We start from the raw sequence: 23,933 nt of genomic DNA, 5'->3' as shown, positions 1-23,933 counted from the left end.
TTGAAGAAGAGTTTGTGATACGGTTGTAACAGGCTTCAGAACTTGGTCTGAAATACATGTACTTATGAAGAGCATTCAAGGAAGAGTTAGTCAGCTAGAGGTAGCTTCGTTGAGTGTACTAACCAGTTTTGTCAACTTAACTTTTCGAGAGCTTGTTTTTAACTGCCCAATAGAATACTGTGAGGAAGAGCCATACATATCTGCAGTAAGTTGATAGTTTAGGGTTAGGAGAGTAAGGAAATAATATTTTTCACTGAAATTGCTTATAACTTTGAATTAAAAACTTGAAAATACACATGACTTTTGAAATAGCTTTCTCATTAAAGTTGTAGAAAATGAAGACTAGGTAAGAAAGTTAAGTAGTTTATGAAAACAGTGGTACAATATGAAAGGGGACATGAATGTCCATTTGAAGTTTGTTCTTGTTTAGCTTACTGATACAAAGTGTATGTTTTTGGGTTTTTTTCTTAATGCAGTGCTAGCATATGGTGCAACAGGAGCTGGAAAGACTCATACAATGTTAGGTTCCCCTGAAGATCCTGGAGTGATGTATTTAACCATGATGGCACTTTATAATTGCATGGATCAAATAAAAGAAGAAAAAATATGCAATGTTGCTGTGTCTTATTTAGAGGTAAGCCAGCCCCTGGATTTAGTATGCTGCTTTTAAGAAGGCATATTTTTATAAATCAAGTTAAACTTTTTATTCCCTCTGTCCTCCTACCCATTATGAACTGTTTTGGGACATTATGAAATGTTCCGTGATGGGATTGGAACTGAATAATTGCTCAACAAATTTGATGTTACTAATAGATACCTGTTACTGTCTTGTATCTTTCCAAAAAGGCCAATTGTTTCTAACACATTCATTTCACATTCTAATGATGCCTGTCTTGAAGATTAGTTATGTTCCCTTGAACATCTGTTAATGGGTACAAGAAAATACTTTGTCAGGGATGTTAGCAGTAATTTCCTGTAAACACTGTGAAATTGCACAACTAAAAGATGGTTAATACCTTTCTAATAATATTCAGTCCAGTTTTACTGTATCCCAGGTTAAAAAAAAAAAAAAGCTTCAGTGAGGGCTGCTATGGTACTGTTTAGTCACTACAAAAAATTATTTTGGTCTTTGCTGCCAGCCTCTCCTCTCTATCATTTTGGCATCACATTTCTGTTCTTACTAGTACCTATCTTGGCATTGCTGCAAAGCAATAGTAAAATTGCTGTTATATTTTAGCCCCCACTAAGTCATAGTGAGGTAATAGAGTAATCAGTGTTATGGGAGGAGAGTAAAAAAGAGGAATTAAGCTATTTCAATTGTTTCTGCAGACAAAGATTTAAGGTAATTAAGAAATTTAACATGAATGCTTTTGAATTAAGTCTTTCTAAAGTATGGGTTATGAAGTATATGCTAATGCTTTGCGTTGGCAGTTGCTGCAAAAGTTTGTGTTCACTTTTGCAAAAACAGTAACTACTGTTATAAAATAAATATTATTTATCAAGAGCAAATGACTCTAACTTGAATGGCTGGAAAAAGATTCATGAAAACTGAAGAAAATTTCTCAAGATCAGTTTTGGAAAGCTCTTGAGCAAAAATTCTACAGAATGAATGTCACTGTATCTTAAAATAATATTAAAAAATGAGATTGCCATTCAAATCCAATCCTGTCAAGTATGATAGGGTAACTTTTCTAAACAGGTTTTAAATTCCTTTTCAAAGGTGTACAATGAACAGATCCGTGATCTTCTGGTAAACTCAGGACCACTAGCTGTTCGGGAAGATGCCCAGAAAGGGGTGGTGGTTCAAGGGTTAACATTACATCAGGTATGTAAATAAATACTGAAACTCAGGAGGCCCCACAATATTTGAGGTCAAATTAAGTTGTGATTGCACAGTGGAAGTTGCTTGCAACTTAAGAATTTCCTTGTGGGTTGTTTTTTTTTGTTTTGTTTTGTTTTTTTTTGCAATAATCTCTAGTAACATAGTAACCTGCAAACCTAATAAATAATTAATACATGTTCTGAAAAAGCTACTGGTGTTCTTAAGTAGAAATGGATAAAAATTTGTCTTTATTATCAAACAGACACTGCTGGTTTGATGCTTATCTTCAGGTTGTGGAAAGCTTGTTGTTTTGACTTATCTTAGTATTTCTTAAAGGACTTCACTGTTTTCAATACTATTCAATTTCAATACTATTCAATACTAATACAGAAGAGTGTTCAATGCTTCTGCAAATCTTGTGCCTAGAACTTGGGTTTTTCTGTTTGTTTGTTTTTAATACAGACACTAAAAAAAACAGTGCTGTTTCCAGACAAGTACAGCAGTTTCAAAGTCGTTAACACAACCTCATTTGCCAGTCTGATAATTAATGTTGTGGTCCTAACCTTTTTCTTCCTACAGAATTTTGGAGCCTGTTAAATGCTATGTAGTTTCCAGCTTCTATGTGCATGAAACAGTGAAGGAAGGAGTCACATTAGTTTGGTTCATCCTTTACAGGCCTTGTTTTCCTAAGCTTGAGTCTTGGACAAAAACAGTACTATTAATGTTTGAAGCATTAATACAACAAAGATTAATTAAGGCATTCTTAGGACTTCTTTCTAACTGTGGATAGTTCTTGCAGATTTAAGGGGTTTTTTGGTGGTTTGGTTTTTCTTCTTTGTTTGTTCTTGTTTTTGGCTTTCAGAAAGAAGCATTTTCACTTCCTGAAGCTATTAAGTACTTGCTTTTCATGCTTTAATGCTTTTAGCTGAGAGTATTTGAAGGGCCTCAATTCCAAAACAGCAACTTCTAGTAACTATTTCTAAGTACCTTGGTTTTCTTTTAAGGTAAATGTTGATTTTTATATATTTTAACCATTTTAATATATATTTATATATATTAGAATCACTGTAAAATCCTGTTCAGCTAATGAGAAAGAGGGTTGAAAAAAGTGTACTTACCCCGTACTCTACTTTTAAAGCCAAAATCAGCAGAGGAAATCCTTCAAATGTTGGATTATGGAAATAAAAATAGAACACAACATCCCACAGACGTGAATGCCTCCTCTTCTCGTTCCCATGCAGTCTTCCAGGTAAGATGATATAGCAGGTGTACACCAGTATTTATGTAAGTTTTACTTGTTACCTGAATTTGAAAACAATGGAATCTTTTAAATATACGTATATATATCTCAAACCTCAGCTTTAGCACACAGTGCTAAAAGTGTTCCAGTTCACTATTCATACTGAATAGAATTGTAAGTAAAAATGAGGAAAAGCTTTCTAATTCCAACTGTAGTCCTTAAAAATATCTTTTCTCTAAAACTGGTTTTGAGTTAAGAATATGCTTCGATATTGTAGATTTACACTTTGGAAGGCCTTTTAATGCTTTCTGCTTTTATGCTGCTCTAACACTGCTCAGCATTTTTGTAGAAAAAATATTTTACAGAATGTCACTATTTTTGTCCATAAACTGAACATTTCAAATACTACTTTTGTTATTTGGTTTTGCATTGATTCAGGATTTCTTAGTATTTTAGTGTATAGCCAGTTTTAACAAACTAGTATTTAAGCAGAAGATACGTGCTTGAACCATGAAAATGAAATGCATATTTCTTGTTTCTGTAGACAAGGTTGTTACATACATTGTACAAATGTGCTAGTATTTAAGAGTTCTCCAAAGATTATTGCTGTTTGCAGACTATTACAATGTCCTTCCAACTGCTCTTGAATACAAACTGGAACAAAAAATTATTTAAAAATGAGTCCTGTTAGCTAAAGCTTCTTTACGTTGGCTACTGCCTATGGCAAATCACATTATCTTCTGTTATTTATATGTTGCTATTCTGGGTTGCAAAATATTACAAAGCAACTTGAGCTCTTGTCCTTGCATTACAGCTCTATTATTATGTAACTGTTAGGCAGTTGTTAACTGTACCTGTGAACTGAGGCCATGCTTAATAATGATAGTCAAAACTTGATATTATCATTTAGATGATGCAAATACAAATAGCTGTAAAATAAGTACTCAGATCTAAATTTCAGTCATTATCATTGACAATAAATAAGACAGTAAACATTTTACATATTTACATATTTCTGATGTACCTAACAGCAAAATTCCCTCACTAAAAGTGTTGGTTTTCCTATACCTTAGGCTTCTGTTTGAAATTGTCCTTTCTTATTTCCTCAGAGTACTTGTCTGTGGTCATAAATTCAAAGCAATGAATTCTTACCAAATTGGGTGGTTTGATTGCTGCATGGTCATTTATGTGTGCCATCTTTAATAAGGCACAAAGTGCGGTGCCACAGATTGAGGTCAGAGCACAAACAGCTGATTTCCTTGTTTACTTGAGGATGGAGTGTGATATCCTTTCCTTTACTTGACAGCAGAAAGTTCAGATTTGTTTCACCTGGCATTGCATTCATCTCAGTTCATTTCTGAAAATGGCAAGCAATTAAGTAAATTAGGTAGCTGTTGCAGTCTAGTGGTATTTTTAACAGGAAGGCAAGCAATTAAGTGAATAGGGATGCTGGAGAGTTCATCTCCAGCCTGTATTCTTTGTTTACTCTGGCAAATTGATCTCAGTGTAGGTATATTTACTCATTAGCAAAAATTGCTTAAGCACCAAATGAAATAAATTGTATTGACAGAATGAGTATGTTTGTATTTTACTGCAATTTTATTGAATGTATGACCAAAAGAAACATACTATGAGCAGACTTGATCTTTCTTTAAATGCACTGTTGCAAACTATTTCTCCTTAGAGAACAGATCCGAACAAAAGTGCTTGAGGGTGAATGGGTTGTTAACTGACAATAAAGTAAAAACATAATGAAAGATCCTACTGAATCTAAATGGTGTAGGAACAAACAATTCTGTTTCTGTGAATGTGTACATAAAAAGGAATTTAGGATGTTCCTTGTTTGTGATGTATTAAACAAAAGCACCATGGTCATTGATTTCTGTAGGTACCATTTGGGTGTTTTCAAGTAGTTTTCACTTTATACGTATATGAATATACTCTAAAGTGGTATGATGCATCAAAGAGTACAACTAACACTGAAAGGATTGTTTACAAAATACTTCTAAAGAAAGCATTTGACTTGGGAAAAAATAAGAGGTAGTGTAAGCTTTTGCAGCTCACATATATTAATCCCTGAATGATTATTCTCCAGATCCATTTGCAAGATTGTTATTGCTCATAGTTTTCTTATGACTTCTAAAACTAGTATAGTATTTCTTTGAACTTGAGAAAAGGGACAGATTTATTTTTGAACTAATCTCTGTGGGTTCATCCTCTTTTGTTGTGTTTTTTTTTTTTAACCTTAGTCCTGGTGGTAGTAGTGGCTGGCAGAGTAGCCATGGTAGCATAAAATGCACTGGTTGTGTCTTAGTCCCCATAAGCCACTGCAGTTAGCTAGATAGCATGCTTGATGGAACTTAATATTCATGGTTAAATGTCTGGATAGTCTGACTTCCTCACAAAGTAAAACATCTCAATTTGAAGACTTGACATTGCCGTATCACGGCTCTAGGAGCATGTTCAGCAGTGTAACTGGCATTTCATCAAAGGCACAATTCTTTCACAAAAACAGTTGGATTCTATTCAAGGATGGTGTCAATAGATTACTGTAGATAGCAACATTTTGTGTGTGTGTGTGTTCTTTGTAGTATTCCTAATATGCTTCTTTTCTGTAATGAGATAATCCTGAAATTTTGCTAGTTATCAATAAAGATATATAATTCCTTACTAGGAGAGCTTTTAGCTTACTGTTAGAAGTCATTCTTTGTTTTGTTAGATAATTGGGTATCTTGACTGATTTAAGTATCTACTAATGTTTGTTTTCATAGGAAAAAGTAAGACATTGCAGCACTGGATTTGTAGTCTATTTAACAATGAATGGGTGCCAAGCCTTTTTCACAGAAGTGACTTGATACTTGAGGTTGTGAGGAGGAATATGTAATTTGTACAAAAGAGTGTGTGTGAAATAATAAAAATAAATTGTTTGATGTAAATACTGTATCTGCATGTGACACTTTAAATGGAATAATGCTGTTGCAAACTACATTGATCCAATGTAACTGGAAGTTTCATACTTAAACTAATGAGTATTGGTTTAAGCTAAGTAAATTCACAGCCATACACTTCTTAAAGGGGGATTTTAGATGTTCTGTCTACTTAGGGCCCTCGTTAGCAGCACTGGCATCTCTAAGAAATAATTAAAAACTAGTCAGCTAGTACTGTAAGTAACTGCTTATGTCAGTTTGCTGCTCTTTCCTTTATTTACAGAACATTGAAAGGGCTCTGTTGATGAATGAAGAAATGGGAAGGATTGTGCTTTGGGGCATTTCCTATATCTTTTTTATAAAAGCTTAAGTCATAGAACATGATTTGGCTGTCACTTCACCTTTTTATAGTTTACTAATGGTTGTTAACTGGATTTTGGTAGTGTTACCAGCCTGGGATAGCTCCTTGGTAATGATAAATACAGAGAAATACCTTTTCTCTCTTGATGTATATTGATCCTACTAAAATAGTACAATGTGTCTTGGTTGTATTGTTTGATGCAGAAATACTTATATTTAGTATAGGCTTGCTTACTGCCCTACAGTGCAATATGGCAGGAAATATGAAGGGCAAAAAGGGGTCAGTGGGGAAACCATGTGGCTCGAAATAAAGGCAGTTTAAAGAGGACAGAAAAAGTTAGCGCTGTAGAAAAATGCAACCAGTTTTGTCACTGAGTAAGATGTTACGTGGAATATATTGCTATTTGGATGAGGTCTGCTATCCGAGTTGTGTCCCTTCCTAGCTTCTTGCCCACTCAGGGTGTCTGGCTGGAGTGGAGCAGGGGCTGACTGAGAAATGGAAAAGGCTTTCATACTTCGTAAGTACTGTTCAGTAATAGTGAAAACATTTGTGTTATCAGTGCTGTTGCAGTTCAACTGTCCTAAGTCTGAAAGACACCAACATATGAGCTTGTACAAAGAAAATTCACTACTCCCCAGCCAAACAGTAGTACAACCATACTCAACTTCTTTTTATCCTACCTGAAGCAGGTGAATTTGAGGTGTCAGAAATAGTTATGTTCCATTAGGACAAACTGCCTGTTGATGAGTATGGAACAGTTTAACTTAAAATGCAAAAGGATTCCAATGAGAATTTCTGATGATAGTTGTTGCACTGTAAAATTAACTCAGCGCTTGGAGTAATAAGAGACTGGATAGTTAACTAACTCTTTTTTTTTTTGCCTTGTAGATTTACTTAAGACAACAAGACAAAATAGCCAGCATTAGTCAAAATGTTCGAATTGCCAAAATGTCCCTCATTGACCTCGCAGGATCTGAACGCGCCAGTGCCACAAATGCTAAGGGGGCTCGTTTTAGAGAAGGAGCAAATATTAACCGCTCCCTGCTAGCTCTTGGAAATATCATTAATGCCTTGGCAGATCCAAAGGTATGTGCTGGCTTCCCAAGCTGTCTTCAACTTCTAGTCATGTGGAAATGTTTTCAAACATAATAATCATTAAGTGTTGCATCTTTTTGACACTTATATCTTCATAGTTTCCTCATTACCTTTCACCACGGAGTCTATCAGAAAATGTATGTAGTAGGGTCTTCATTCTCTTAAGAATAAGAGCCTCTGTAAACTCTGCTGAGGGATGGGATAGGAAGGAGGTTCTTTTATAAACTTTTTAGTTACTGAATCATCTGATGTAGATTCATTTTAGCCACGTGATCTTTGATACTGACAGTAATTTCCATATGAAAGAGAAACAATGTGTTTCAAGTATCCTTATTTCATATCTGATTATACTGATGATTGAAACCAGCATCCATTGGATTGCCTTAAGTCAAAGGTTTATTTAGCTAAACTCTACAGGGTTAGGATTTTTCCTTCACAAAAAGAGTATTGGATGAAAATGTCCTATACTGTGTTGCTTAAACTCAGAGCAGAAATATTAAGGCTTTAAACTGTTAAAACTGTTGGGGATTCTGCCCATTATCAACCATGTATATGTCCATTGGGCCTGATGATGTGCATGTGAACTGTTTCTTGTTCTTTTTTTTCTTACCTCCTAATTCTTTCCATTTTGTAAAACATATTTTGCACAGTAATAGAAATTAGTGGATAACTTTCTAACCAGTTCATGAACATAATGGAGATTCATTTGAGGATTCTTTTTATTAATTTGGTAAAAGAGCAGTATGTTTTGTACACAGAAGTCACCTTACTAATCTCCAACTTTTAAAGTGAAAAATCAGAAGTATCCTTTCATAGAAAAAACAAGAGCTACTTAGGACTTTCTGTAATGTATTTTTGGAGAAACTTATTTCTTTTCTTTCCACCTCAATTTGTGGTTAAACAAATAGATATCATCTGATATGTGTGTTGTACTGTCAATAGCATGAGAACTTCAAATAAATGTTGAAAAGCAGGATTGAAACAATACAATTATTTGTCAACTGCTTTTCAACAAGACACTTTTTTGTGCATCAGGAAAAGCTTTCATGGATATGCTTGCTTTCCTGTTTCTTCTGTAATTACTTATTTTTTGTCTTTCTGTATACTTGACTTGGTTATTGTAATCTATTTCTCCCCTCTGTTTTTTCTCAAGATTGATTCCCTAAAGTATGTTTTAATACTGCTGCTAATGTTCTGATCTGTCTTTAAAGTATACTCTCCTTTTCAGTGTTGTCATTTTACCCTTGTATATGTCCAAACCTGTCTTGTCATTAAGTCTCTTATGAATGTTGCTGTGTACTTATTTCTTGTGACAGCTGGGAGGGCCTTGCATTTCCGTATTTACTTTTCTAGTGAATGCTATGTTCTTTTTCATCTTTGTTTCTTTTATATCTTCTGGCTATAAACTGACTTTCAAATAGGCCAGTCAGAATCCTCGTATTCCCTTTGATCTTTTCAATGTATTTTCCTGTTTCAACAAACTATTTTTTCTTAAGCTTTGTCCCTATTTTAATATTTTGTTGAGCGGGGTCTGTGAAGTAGAGCATGCTTGCTTTAAGTTGAAGAAAATCAATATGTAAGATGTTATCTGTTTGGTACAAATGTCCGGGAGAAAAAAAGTATAGGTATTTAATAAAACAGTTTTAAGGTAATTATAACAGTTTCAGCTGAATTATAATGGATGTAGTTAAGGTGGATACTATAATACTTCCCTTCAGTTTTCTTTCCATTATAGTCACACAGGACAAAAAACAAGAATCAGGGTGTCTTCATTGCTTCTAGGGATGGGGGACAAATCTGTTGCATAGTCAATATTATATATTTTCAAGAAAATAAACTGCCTCCTTTCTCTCTCCTGTGTGTGTGTGTGTGTGTGTGTGTGTATATATATACACATACATACATACATACAGGAAAGCTTTCTTTCCTATTCTGGAATGGCTGCCAAAAATACAACTTTGTGCTCAGAATTACTTGCAAATTACTTCTTTAATGAAGTTTTTGGGGTTTTTTGTTTATTGGTTTTTTTTGTGTGTGGTTTTTTTATTTTTGGTTTTGTTTTTACCCTATTGAGTGTCTGCTGTTTCAGTAATATGTGAGGACTGTTAGCAGAAGTTTGAAGAGCAGGGTAGTATGCCATTCTAGTCAGTACTAAGTTGTTAAATCTGAACTGACCAATCAAAGGGGTAACCCTATCAGGCTTTCCTGCCTTCAGCTACTAATGTTCTCTACCTTGCTGGCAGTAGGGTCATGTTTCTCAGACCAGGAAATGCCATTTTTGTTTTGGGTTCTATTTGCCAGTGTTTATTTTGAAGGGAGAGACAAGGTGCACATTATGGATTTGATTGGTCTTTTGTGCTCTTCCGCCTACCTTGTTTGTGGCAGTAAATTATTCTCTTGATCTGGCTCAGCAGCTCAAGGGGAATAGCGTGAACAGTTGTGTGAGAGAGGGACAAAACATCTTGAATTTCTGCCAAACTCAAACCTGTACATTGCACCTCTTGGTCAGCTAGCAATTTCTCCTTTCAAATAGGGAAAATGATTAAAGCTTTTATTTTCTTTTATGTTGTCAGGCAAAGCTGCAGACTTTCACCACCATCTTGTTGGGGTGAAAGGCAGAATTTAGAACCTGTACCATTTTGTATAAGGTAATTTACATTGACCTATGTAGTATGGAATTGGGGTACTAGTGGCTTTTGTACTATGAGATGGAGACTCTGTAAATGTGATGAAGAAAGAAGCTTTACTGAGCAAACTCAAGCAGCTGAGCTGCCTGGAGAGATTGTATAGTCAATATCATTGCAGATAATAAAAACTCAACTGGACATGGTTTTTGGCAGCTTGCTTTAGCTGATAATACTTTGAGCAGAGGGATCTTGAAAAGGACTTCACAACCTCAATTACTCTGAACTGAAATGGTTTAGCATAGCCTACTTTTTATGTTAGTTGCAGACATTGGAAGTAACCTGGCCATTAATTCTGCTACAGAGGTATTAAACAATTCTAAGAGATTTAAAGCAGGTAGTTTTAGTTGTAAATATGATCTTGAGGAAGTTGATTTATGTAAAAGAAATATTCTAAGTCTGTTTTCATGTTTTAGTGGTATTCCTGAAATGGTAAGCAAACAGTCAAGCATATTTAAAATACAGCTGCTTAATACATAATGTTGTTTTCTTTATAGAGCAAGAAACAGCATATTCCATATCGAAACAGCAAGCTCACTCGTTTGTTGAAAGATTCCCTTGGAGGAAATTGCCGAACAATAATGATAGCTGCTGTTAGTCCATCTTTTATGTTTTATGATGATACATATAATACTCTTAAATATGCAAACCGAGCAAAGGATATTAAGTCTTCTGTGAGTATATTGGTATTTATTGATCTTATGTCAAAGTATAGTAATATCTTCTTAAGATAAGGGTTATTTCTTTCAGAAGATTATTTTCAATTTACTTACATTTTTTTCATGAAAATTCTTTTGTTACCTCTTCTTTCTTCATCTGGGTGTTTGTTACTGAGAGTGAGCTGAAAAGATTTTGTCTTGTGAGTCTCAGATTTAGAAACAATCTTCAACTGGTTGTATCCACAATCAGTTTCAGTGTCTTACCATTACATTTTCAGAGATCAGTAAAGCACATGAAAGAAGTGTCTGAACAGTTGTGCTAGAGCCAGTCCAGCTCTGTCACAAGCAGGATTCAGCTGGAGCTAAGAATCTGAATGAGATTATATTGACAAGTGGAAATCCATTCGGGCTTCCTGTCTTCTCTGTAGTATCTATTTAGATTGTTTTGACTTTTTTTGTAGTCCTTCATACTGTGATATCAAAATTTCTTTTACATACTATGGGGTTTTACTATAACTTCCTTTTTTTGCATAGTTTTTTATTTTTAATTTTTAATTGCTCTTTTGAGGAAAACTATATGGCTGTGTATATGCAGCAGATGACTGCAAAAGCTAAAAAGCTCATTTTTGTGGCCAAGCTGGAAATATATTCATCCCTTTCCTCAGAGTATAGTGCAAATGTAATTATGTAGTATTTAAACAGTCTATTTTTATGCAGGAAAATAAAAAAATCTCCTTCATGAATTATAATTTGTTTCCTTTCTTCAACAGTTGAAGAGTAATGTTGTTAGTTTGGACAGCCATATAAGCCAATATCTTAAAATTTGCAATGAACAGAAGAAAGAGGTATGTCGTAATCTATTGTTAAAATGTTGACACATAATTGTTATAAGTTTGAATTTAAAAAAAAAATTAATGTAATTGAACCTATAGGGCAAAGATTGTCCTAATACTTCTGTATAAACTTAAACGTTCATTTTTTCAAAAAAAAGGGTATCACTTAGTGCTATTTGTAATGTGTTTTAAGACAAATATACAGGAAGATGGTTTCAGAAATTGAGGGAAAAAATCCAGCTAAAAGGTACCTCTTTTGTTTAAGATCATGATGTTGAAGGAAAAATTGAGAACATATGAAGAAAAGAAAGCAAGCATTCATCAAAGCCAGGATTCTTCTGTAATTTCAAGCCATCAGCAAGCAGAAATACAAAGGTAAATTGATCACATAAAGATTTTTTCTTCAAGACTGGAGTTCACATGATTATAAATAATAAATATATAATAAAAAACAATATTATATATTGTATTCTATTATATATTATTTATATCTGTAGAATGAAATTACTCTTTTAGTATTGGTTTTGTAACTTCTAATATTGTTTTACATAGAGTAGTGCAGTACTGTCACTGCTGTTCAGAAAAGCTGAAAAGGTGGATTTAAAATGAAACAAACACTGTGTACTTGAGGAAGTATTTTAACTTACTAGGCAACTATTCAACAAAATACTGCAAGATAATCATGTAGTCTGAACATCAGGAATCTAAATGACTCACTGACATCATGATCTAGATCTATGGTTGAAGGTCTTACATCTATAACTACTTTCTTGTGAAGCATTTACTGACAATGCTGTACTTCTGTCCTGTAGATATTATGGTGTGGATTATATTGATTCCCATCAAATTTTTGTTTAACTACTAGTATCAAGAATATTTGTATATGTGATGGGAGATGGAGTCTAAAGTTATGAACTTTGAGAAGTAAGCGTATGGTTATTAAAATACTTATGTGATGGGATTTGTTAAGCTTATCTTCACCTTCGTTACTGAAATGAAACTATTTCATTGAGAAGTTGGTTATTTTTGTCCCAAAGCTACCAGTATTCTTCTGTATAATCATGCATATGAAATTCTACCACTGATAATACAAGAAGATTTTTAGGACAGTTGTTCTAGAAAGCTCCTGCTACTCTGCAGAAGTAACAAGTTCATTCTGAGTACCAAAACCTAAAGATTTTGATGGAAAAATAACAACTTAATTCAATCTCAGATGTATAAACAACTGTACTGTATTAACTACCATATTATAACCTCAGTTTTGAGATTAAAATTTACATTTCACTTTATCTCAAGTCTTACTTTATTTTGAGCCTATACTTAGCAATATTACTATGAAGTTATTTTAACTTGCCTTTGCTTTGGATCTTATTTTATTGTTCTTGTATTAGTGGAAGGACTGACACCTGCAAGTGATGTCTTGCTAAAATGGAACTTTTTAGAACTTGTGTGCACATATATATAAATTATGTTTGCAGACCTGGTAGTGTCCTACTATACAAAAATGAGATGATGTTAGTGAAATATTTACAAATAAAAATACTCAGGACAGATCTTGTTTGTATCTGTGTGGGTAGCACTGAGCTGGCTTAGGGTTGTTCACTAAGGTTATTATTCACATTGAAAAAATCACTATGTCTGCTAATAAGATATAACTAATAACTGCCAGCCAGATAATCAATAGGGGGGGGGGAAAAAGGGGAGGGAGGGATCAGGTGGGGAAGGAATCAATCAAGCCACTATTAAATATATGTAGGCTGCACAGTAAGCTGAGGACAGAAAAAGAATGATAAATGTAACACTATAGATTAGTGTTGCATTTGAGTGCTATGTAATAAAATAATACCACATGTTTCAAAAAAGGGAAAAAGCATAATAGAAAAGCTTCCTGATAGATAACTATGGAATAGTCCTGTGGGGTGATGCAAGCCCATTCTGTAGGGCTTGGAAAACTAGACAGTTCTTGAATAAGGGAGAACAATTGTTATTTTTTTGTTAATGTGAAACTAATTATCATAACCTAAAAAATGGGGAAATAACTTTCTTTCTTGTAAGATATCATAGCTTTTAAGATATATTATCAATAAACTGGTTAAGTCTAGAGTAGTAGAGATAGTATGTTTCTGGGAGAGGTATAGTAGAGTTTCTGTAAGGCTCTGTTTGTTAATTCTAGAAACATGTTATTTAATGGAAATGGATAGTCTCCTGCATATTTAAAAGAATTCCAAACCTGCATGTAAGTTCTAATGCTGTTGTTTTTGCTTGCAGCCAGGTTAAGTGTTTTACCAGTAACCTTTTGGGGTGAGGATGTATGAATGCTGGATTTCAGCAAAGTCACTTAACAGTTTGTTTTTGTGGGCTGACAATGTAGAATACATAAATGACAGCAGATGTCAGCTATGGCTGACAAATACTTCATCAGTAGTACCCCTCCTGTGAGACTTGAATGGCAGGAACTTGAGTTACTCTTTCACATAGAAACTCAGTCACATTAGTAAGCTTTTTAGTTCCTATTGCTTTTATATTTCTCAACCTTCATGATGACTTGTTCCTAGCTATCTTTCTGGTGTGACATTCACTCAAGAGAATACTTAAGATACTTAAGATATTTGTATGTATTTGTTAACACAAGTCAGTATATTCCATGAGAAGGTTAGGTTTTGGTTTTACTGGCTTACTGGCTCTCTCCCTTTGTATCTCATCATATATTTCTGATATTCATCCACCTGCTTAGTTCAGTTAACACTTCCACTGGCCTCTTGAATGTGTCTTCTATCTGGGAGAACCTCCTGAGATAAAAGTAAAAATCCATTTCTTCAAATTAGAGGTTATTGCAAGAAAGCAAATGTTTACTAGAATAGTACCCAACAAGATTTCATTGAAATTGAGCTAATATAAAATCTTCAGTACTCTTAGGCAGACTTAACTGTTTTGCAACAGATTAGGATCTTGGAGATTTTTCAAGGAAAGGAGGTAATCTTTGTTAAATTTGTTTGGCTAAACTTTAAGCTTGTTAAGGTTCATTGTGTATGTGGTTTTTTTTATCTACTGAAGGAGAAGAAAGTTGTTATATATTGTTTAGAGGTGTATTGTTACCATCAAATGTCTGGATCAAAACCAAAGAAATTACAGCTGTTAGGTATCTTTAGCTGTGCTTGTGAAACTGTGTAGGGGGGAATGCTTTTAATTACTGGACATTGCTTGTCTCTTCATTCATCATAAAGTAAAAGTTTGATATTTTATTGGAAAGAGATGGTAAAGTGTCATTCTTATCTGCAAAATGTTAGCAGTTTGGACAAGTTCCTTATTTAACTGTAAGTTTTAAAAGGTCATTTAATGGATTACTTTGTCCTGTCTAAATATTATCACTTCTCTGCTGTGGCATATATACCATCAGTTCCATGAAGAACATTCTTTGTTTATCTATATTCTTTTCTCTCCTATCTAAATTAGGGTTTTGACTGCTATGGCTACATCAATTCACATATCCTTAAATTGAGGGTATTTGAAAAATTTTATTAAATCATACTAAGTAATAGTATCACATGATGAGGATTTTGAGGCTAAGCCAAATGAAGTTAATGTTCAAATAACCAAAATAGTTTTAAGATAGCATTTTTATAACTATTCAGGTTCTAGTAATTCAGACTGGAACAGGAGGGGGTTGAAGTCAGTTTTCCTCTAAGTGCCAGAGAAATTTGTTTTGCATCAGTTCTTTTTTGGACAAAACGCTGTACGGCTGAGATCAGTTCAACTGGTTCAAAGGTTTCAGTAAACCTCTTTTTGGTTATTTACATTGTGTTATGTACATTATCACATTTTCAAAGTGATGTTTATACTTTGGCCAGTTTTCCTGTTTTGGTGTTTTTTGTTTTGTTTATTTGGGGTTTTTTTTTTTTTTTTTTGAACCGTAAGACTTCAGGTTTAATTCAACTTCCAAAGGCAAGGTCTGTAAGATGTTTCTTCATTTGCCAGATATATTCTATGCCATGACTTGTTGGTAAGAGAATTATTTTTTTATGTTCTGAAATATGTGCATCTCTATGGATAAGTCTATCCCCCTTCTCTGTAGAAATGAGTGATAAAGTAGATTTAGCATTTTCTTTTTCCTCGTGTGAGGATCTTTTCACACTGATTCTACTCCTGATGTGAATGATCAGTTCTTCCATGCAGATGTGCAGGTTCTGTCAGTACTCCCTACTTTCTCCCTTCTGTTTGGCACAGAGTAGAAAGCTTTAACCATGGTATATTGTTTAGTTGCTGTTCTATGACATCTTCCAGTGTGATCTGTAAGAGGTTCACTTGATTACTCTGCTTGCTCCTGCAAACCTAGAGGTCATTCCTGTGCTTTCTGTTGACTAAAGCTAGGAGACATGATGGCTGAAGACTTGAAAGTTCGGCAGACTATTGATACAGACAGTGGGCACTGGCTTTGGTATTGCCACCCATACGGAGGTCTGTGAGCTCTGAAACTAGGCAGTCCAGAGATAAACATACCTGTAAGCATATGCAAGGTTCACTTGTAACATTTTTAAGTGAAGATTAGGGAAGATTACTTCATAGAAAAGTATGCTTATTGAGAAATCCATCTCAAAGCAGGAGTTTTGCAAAGGCTTCCCTACTTGATGCTGTAGCTGGGACACTGATTATTTTTTTTTAACTACACAAAAAGTTCATTTACTGGTAGTTGCTGGTAATAGTTCCTAATAATTACAGAGTACAGGAGGAGATGCTATCCTGCAGCTTCACTTAAACTTTGCAGATTTTTACTGTGGTTAAAATGAAGAGAATTTGCCATCACTTCTCTACTGCTGTATTTTCAAAGCAGGTGGGAGGGACTATGTTTCTATGGATACTATGGAGGCAAAAAAAAAATTTCAGCCACTTGTGCAAACATTTACTCATAGGGTGACTGTTTGCGTAGATAGTGTAAAGTAAAAGCAGTCATTTTCTGCAGTAGAATATCTTATTCCTTAAAGAAATGTTTCTAAATTCACTGTGTATCTGTACAGATTTTTATATCAATACAATCTCACTGTCTGGAGAACTTTGGGCAAGACTCCTGAATTTCTGAAACAGTAGAAAAGAGTTATTCTGTTATTAAAATGCAAGTAATAAAACAATAGAACAAAATGCTTTGGGTTGTTCAGACTTCAGATTATGAAATTGCTACTTCTGAAATGCATTGACTAAAGTTAACTATATGGCAAGAATGTCTCTTCAGCTTGTTCTCTACTTCAGCCTATGCTCAATTTTATAGTAACTGTACAGCATTTCATGATGCTCAGTAATAAACAGTGTATAACAATCTAATTTTGCCCATCTTTAGAATACTTGCATGTTAAACTGTCTCATCTTACGTGAGAATTATTTTGGTGTCATGATTGACGCATGTAGTGTCTTTTTGGCCATTCTGGACTGCACTTGCAGTATTTGGGAGCGAAGGGAGAAAGTACCACCACAGAAACTTATATTGCAGCGTGGTAATTTTTCTAGGCTTTCTCCTTGTGCTTGTTACTCTAATTTGCATTGCAGACCAGGGATAAGCAGATTTTTGCCACCATTTAAACATCAATCTAGTTGGAGTAACCTCTAAGTATCTTGTATCACTCTATTTTCCCTATTAGCCTGATCAGTGTTAAAGTATGACACATTCTGATTTACAGTGTCTGTGATTAAAAATGTACAACAGAATTTCAGCAAAAGTGAGCAAATGTGGACTTCTGTGTGTTTTTCCTTTTCTTGAGAGATAGTTAGCATGTTCCTTCTTTTGAAGGAGACTGTGTGTGTCTATGGGAACAGTAGTTTGATTATATACAATAAATTGCTACACAAGGCAGAGAACATAGATATTGAGAATCTTTTGAATATAGAGCAAAGATTTCTGTGAAGGGTTTTTAGATGTCTTTGTTTTGAATCCCAGAGTTATCTTCATAAATATAACGCTTAATGTTAGTGACAGCTTGAAAGTTTTGCATTCCTTTTTGAGTTTGAGCCATTAGTGGTGCACTGAAACTCCTTAGTACTCATCTTTAGTAGATTTTACTTTTTTCTCTTATTTTTTATTATATTTATTATAATAGCTAGAATTGGAGACTTTCCCAAAGTAAAAGATGGCCTTTCTTTAAACAAATATATATATAAGAAGAAATATTAGTAGCTCACTCACTTATCTTTATTGTGATACTTCGCTTGTAATAGATACAAAGAAATTCTTAAAAACGTGTTTGCAAACCGTGAGGAAATCAGAGAAGAATACCTAAAGCTGGAAATGCAGCTGAAAGTCAGTACACTGAAGACTTATTACCAGAAACAGTATCATGAACAAATTAAACTGATGTGCTCTGAAGAAAGAGTAGAGAAGGTGAGTTGTCTAAATCCTTAGGTGTTTATGTAACTTAACGAAGTGCTTGCTAATTGTTTATTTATACTGTGGATATGGAACACTCTGATTAACACTCAGATAATATTTCTAACGTTAATACAGAAAATGTTATTTTAATTCCAGTCAGACTTTTTTCTCCATGTCACATAAACTGTGTGTGTTTCTGCTTATTACTGCTAATTGTGAAAACTTTTTTCAGCTTAACCTTCTGCAGGTGGGAGTGTCATAGTTACTTAATGCCCTGGGAGACTCATTGTGAGCTTGTCTAAAAACAGTGTGATAATGTATGGATGGTACAGCAGTAGAAGCTGTTATGAAGCTGAGAAATCCATGTGTCATTACCAACCCTATTCATAAGGAAAAACACTGACATTGTGCTAAATAAGACAGGTTATTACTGTTTCCAGTAGTCACCAGAAAGATCTCTGAATAGCTGCTTATGGGCAAACTCACATGAGCCAAAATCACATTTAATTGCCTTGAAATTTAATTCAGGAGTTTGAGGCTAAGTATTAACAGTTGATGTTGCACAGAATGCTTACTTCCTTCTAGAAGATCAAGGTAATATCTAGTATTTTAATTTTTCTGCTACAATTTGGCTTAAATAAATGCTTTATGTACTTACAAAACTGAGAGCAAGACTGATTTTGCTTAGTAACGGTTACAGTCTGTGTTGAGCTGAAGATGATAATTTCCTAAGTTACTATTTTTTTTCAGTAATTCACAAGACGTTTGGTCCAAATGGAAAAACATGTCACAAGTTTTTGGTTGTCATTAAGATGTTTCAAGTGACTAACACATTCTAGAATTCTTTCATGTCATAGGAACTCTGAAGTAATGCTTTTGTCCAATGGGGCACAGTTGTATATTCATAATGAGGGTTGTGTGTTCATGCACAATTTCATATAAATATTTCTTAAGAGCTGACTGAACTTCTTTGTTGGATCTTAGCAGTACTGCATTCAAATGCTCCAGTGTTGTTTTTGCCATTAGATAATGTACAGATGTGACTAAGTCAAACATCACTTGTTCTGTAAGTATAATGCCAAAGTTACTAACAAAAGTAGGTCATAATAATGGTAAAATTAAATGAGACTACTTTGGAACAAATTGGATTTTAATTTGGAATCCAGATATTTGAGTGATTGCTTGCACACTACAATGCTTCTGTTCTTCTAAGTATTTTCTACAGATTTTACAGTCTCTCGGCCTTCTCTCTGAAATGCACTGTAAGGCTGCAATTGTATTTCTGAAATAATAATTTTTAAGGAAGAGTCTTCTAAAGTTGGATACATTTTCCATTTAGTTGTTTGTGCTCAGTAACTGCATATAATCATTTTAGACAAGTTAATGTAAAGCATGTTTTCTTACCTGTACTTGAAAAACCTCTATTTGAAAACATATTCAAAATAATAATTTTTTTTGCTGCTGCTTGAAATTATTTGAGCTTGTTCCCTTAATCTCTGCTGTTGCAAATGCTTTTTCTGTAACAAACTTTTCACAACAGTTCAGTTAGTAGAAATTTGGTTAATCCTGAATGATCATCCCATTTTCCACTTCTCCAAGTTCCAGCCCGTCTAAAACTCAAGCACTGTATGCTCAAACGTCCTGTTTATATATTCCTGCCTAATTGTTCCACTTTGTTACCCCTCTTTCTGTTTTCCTGTTCCTACAGTAGTGTTAACCTTACTAAGTTATAAGCAAGTCTTTATTCAGTTTTGACCTAATGTATCTGGAAGCATTCTTAATCAGTGTTGCAATCTGTACTTTCCAGTGTTTCGTTTGTTTTAAGATACAGCAAACACTGCTACTCTCATAGGCTTTTAAAAGATGCATTAGATATGAAATCTCCACTTCTGATGCTTCACTATGGTTTTTACCGCCTTTAAAAGGAGTGTATTCCTGGAAAGAATTGAAATCATGGCTTCAGTTTTTCTGCTTACAGCAATTGCCCGTGTTAAATCTACTTGTTGAGTACATCCCAGTTCTTCTGTCTGGGAGTGACAATTTTCTTGTCCATCTCATGTGACTTACACAATCATAAAACAGAGTAGGAGTCAAGTGCCTTGGCCAGGAGAATGTGTTTCAGAGGTCATGCCCTCTAAAACAGTCATGTACATAGCATGCTTAATTGCTCTTTTTTCTATTTCAGTATAGTAATGTCATATCTTTTCTTTCTCTGGACCTATTAGAAGGGTTTTTATCAAATGGTAGGATATTGTCAATGATGTGCCTTTATTATCAAATTATTCATTTGATGTGCCTTTCCTGTACTGCATAAAAACTGAAGGCCAGAATGCGAAACAATACATCTAGTTTTCTCTACTTCAGCAGTCTTGAAAGCTTTGCCCTGGCCTTGCTAGACAGAGGGAACCAGCAGTCACTGAAACTGTAGTCTGACAATTCTTTCTCTTGATACTTTTCCTTGAGGAGCTCACTTTGACCTCCTGGATTCTTCGATCTCTGCTTTTTTCTCAGACTGTCTTATCTGTTAAGTGAAGCTCTGACCAGAGTCTAGTCTTTGCCTGGAGCATGCACACAGTTCAGGTGTCTTTGCCATGCTGGTTCTGTGTTCTGCTCACCAAGTGTTGAAGTAAACATGTTGAAAAGTTAGCAAAAAAAAAAAAGTATGGGAATGTTTACACATGATTTGGTAGTGCTCCATAAGGAGAATGAGCTATTTTGCTTTTATTAAACTAGCGAAAAAGGCAAAGTATTTGCTGTGTACTCTTGTATGGAGTTATTTTACAGAGATGCTAGAAAACATCATATGAAAGTTGCCATTTTAAACACTGTGTCTTTATATTTTAGGCCACTTGCAAGCGGGATCATATACTTGCAAGGCTTAGAACCTACTGTGCACACATACAGAAGAAGAAAGAGGAGAAGATTGAACATTTTGAGGAAAATAGCAATTGGCTGCATCGCGTTGAAAACGAAATGCGCCTCCTGAATCAAGATGGCTGTATTCCAAAGGTACAAGGCCTTTCACTTCAAGGGCAGATTTCATGCGTTGTAGGCAACATCTGACTCAAGAATAGATTTGTTTTCCTTCTCTTTCCGTCTCACTTATGATTTTTTACTGTGACTAATTCTTTCAGAGTGGTTTCAAAATCTAATGTTAAGTATTTTAGATTTTCTACCTTAAAGTTACCATATTGTTTGTACAATTATTTCTTGTAAAAGTGTATAATTATCTGCAAAAACACATTCTAAAGGTAAATAAATGTTATAGCTGAGCACTTGAGACAGCTGCTAGAAAGTTGATCCTGCTTCTTGCCCTACACTTCTGTTCTTGCCTTCGCAGCAGGTCTTAATGCTTGTCTAAGCAGGCCTAACCTAGTTTTTATCTTGGCCAAAAAAAAAAAAAAAAAAAAACATTCTTTTCAAGGTTGCGAGAGAGGTGAGAAGCAGGGAAGAAATCATGTTAAGCTCTCTTCCAAGTTTTAGCAACTTGAGTTTCATGCAGTCCCAGCTGAGCACCAGAGCTGGCAGAAGGGAAGGGATGAAAGCGTGTGCAGGAAGAAAAAGATGAGGGAAATAAAGGGTTGGGTTTTTCCTCCCTGCTTTTTGATTTCAGCTGGCAATTAGGTTGGCTCGAATTATATTGTGTAATGAGTACTTGTATAACTCAGATAATTGAATATTTGTATTTTAATATCTATACTTGTATTAGGATGACTAAATTTTTTTATACTGTAAGAGTGAATTTTAAAGTATTTCATATAAAATACTGACATCACAGGAAGGCGACTGAATATGGTGAAGACTTGTTCCAATCAGTTTCACTGAAATCCAAACGTGGAGCAGTACACATGAAAAGAAGCAAGTGTATCTCTGGCCATGCACACGTAAATACATGTGTGTCTGTTGGACTCCTAAAGCTAATTAGAGCACACTCATCTTTTTGTCAAAAAAATTTACATGCATAAATATTGTTTTGTTAATTAAAATCAAGCAATTCACACCTATCTGCTGCAGTAAATTTATTAGAATGCTATTGATTCATTTTAGCTTTACATTTCAATAGATTACCTATTAATATGATTACTTTTCATTTATGCTTCAGTTTCTCACTTACAACTTCATGTACAGTTGTTTGGTTTTTTTCTTGCTAATTTCCTAAGGAACTGCGTGAAGACCTTCAGTGTTGCCACTTAAACCTAGAAGTTAAGGACCTGAAAGCCCAGATTGAACACATGTTATCTCTATTGTCCCTTCAAGATCAACACTATAAGCAGATGGAAAAGTAAGTACAGTTTCAGAGGAGGCCTCTTTAAAACCTCTACTCTGGCATTTGTAACTTTGGAATACATATCTATAGAATTGATATTTAGTTAAAACAGAAGCATGATTTTGCTCACGTCTATCTCTAGATTAGAATTTTCTATGAAAAGATAAGGAAAATAATGACTTGGTAAACCTTGGTTTCTGTCATTCTTTGTTTATCTGAAACTACAAGCACTGTCCAGCACTTAGCTCTACTTCATTTTCTTCTCTGCATAGTTCTTAGGGCTTGTTAATAAGTCATGGTATCTTTTTTCCACTTTTATGTTGAACAGTACTGATTTTAATTGTTTGCATACATGTTCATGTCTACAGTGCAGGGAATTAAATGCTTCTACCTTTGCTAAGAACATTATAATTAAACTGGCATGTATGTGGTCAGACTGCAAAAAAAAAAAAAAAGCTGAATATGAAGGTAAATATCAGCTCTGTCATCAGTCTCTTGAAACTGTTGAATACAAGCCTTCAGGGTGCAAGATATGCAATAAGAAGTAATCACAAATGTCTTCATTAAATATACATAAAATGTATATAATGAAATAATTCCAAAATGAAATAACCAGCTTCTAGTCATCATTTGAAGAAAGGGTATTTAGCTTTACAAAAGCAAATACACAAACCTTTAAAGGTGAAAGCTAAACGCTTAACATTCCATTTCTGTAATTTCAAAATTTCTTGTTTTTTTGTGTACGCATTCCCTTGACTATTGTTTGAACCTATAGTTTAGTCTTGCAACTGAGACAGCAGCTAACAAATTCCTTTATTCAGATAGAATTCTGAAACTTCCATCACTTGAATCTCTTTTGCAGTTCTGCATGCATCTTATACTTTAGAAAGTCAGAATTCCATCAGGATATAGTGACTATTTTTGTGCTGTTTGAGGGATCTTAGACACAGCGAGGAAAAACTGAAGATCTTAGACACTGAGGAAAAATTATACTTGGAAAATACTTACAGTGTAATACATGATTTTGCTAAAGAGAAAAGTTACTGGCTTAGTCAAGAATGTTTTTTCCTTGTTTAATTTTGTGCAATACAACACTTCCACCCTTTAGATCTGGTGTATAGAGGACAAGGAAAAGCCCTACAATTACTAGTGGTGGCAGCAGTGCTAGGAGAGACCAGGTATGTTGTGATTTAGTCACATTTATCTTTTTGTTTTACAGAGTTTTAAATGCTTTGCTTCCAGTTCTTCGCAAGCAGTACCTGATTTTGAAAGAAGCTGGGTTGACAAATACTTTAACTGAGACTGAATTTGGAGAGGTAGAACAGCTGATTCAAAGACAAAAGTCAGTAGTTTGGGCTGACCAGACTGGAGACGAGGAACAGAAAGAAAACCGTGAGCTAGATGTGTCAGCTATCTTTGCATTCCCACAACTTGTGAACAAACAAAACACCCCATGCCGTAAGTATATAACTAAATTTTTCTCTGTTGGAAATATTTCAGTATTTCATGAAAAAGCTGTGTCTCATTAATATAACGGTGGATGCACGCTTCTGCTAATTAATATAGAGGATGAATGTAAAAGTGAGATTCAAAGCCACTTTCTGTAGAAAGAAAAAGTGAATACCATTCCTTATTAGACATAAGGAATAAGCTTACTCTTGCAATAGCGAGACACTTTTAGTAGCTCAACTCT

At 34.5% G+C, this 23,933-nt stretch overlaps 1 protein-coding gene and 1 long non-coding RNA gene across 4 annotated transcripts in view; one reads left to right on the top strand and one right to left on the bottom strand.

Moving 5' to 3' along the window:
- The window catches only part of KIF18A (kinesin family member 18A), a 43,083-nt gene that overhangs the window by 1,242 nt on the left and 17,908 nt on the right, over window positions 1-23,933 (top strand). For all 3 annotated transcript variants that reach the window (XM_046941560.1, NM_001199426.3, NM_001398091.1), the window contains exons 3-13: window positions 477-634; window positions 1,721-1,825; window positions 2,961-3,071; window positions 7,239-7,436; window positions 10,627-10,803; window positions 11,559-11,633; window positions 11,887-11,996; window positions 17,823-17,985; window positions 20,818-20,982; window positions 22,134-22,255; window positions 23,460-23,698. In XM_046941560.1, the coding sequence (XP_046797516.1) occupies window positions 477-634; window positions 1,721-1,825; window positions 2,961-3,071; window positions 7,239-7,436; window positions 10,627-10,803; window positions 11,559-11,633; window positions 11,887-11,996; window positions 17,823-17,985; window positions 20,818-20,982; window positions 22,134-22,255; window positions 23,460-23,698 (1,623 nt within the window). The remainder of the gene's footprint in view (window positions 1-476; window positions 635-1,720; window positions 1,826-2,960; window positions 3,072-7,238; window positions 7,437-10,626; window positions 10,804-11,558; window positions 11,634-11,886; window positions 11,997-17,822; window positions 17,986-20,817; window positions 20,983-22,133; window positions 22,256-23,459; window positions 23,699-23,933) is intronic.
- LOC121110840 lies at window positions 716-18,804 on the bottom strand. Its single transcript, XR_005860158.1, has 4 exons — window positions 18,632-18,804; window positions 4,215-4,419; window positions 2,941-3,124; window positions 716-922 (listed from the first exon to the last, which is right to left on the bottom strand). It is a non-coding gene; the product is annotated as an uncharacterized LOC121110840 (long non-coding RNA).

This window comes from Gallus gallus, chromosome 5, assembly GCF_016699485.2.
Source record: "Gallus gallus isolate bGalGal1 chromosome 5, bGalGal1.mat.broiler.GRCg7b, whole genome shotgun sequence".
Taxonomy (NCBI): domain Eukaryota; kingdom Metazoa; phylum Chordata; class Aves; order Galliformes; family Phasianidae; genus Gallus; species Gallus gallus.
Note: the sequence above shows the minus strand (reverse complement) of the source record. Positions and strands in the feature narration are given on the sequence as shown.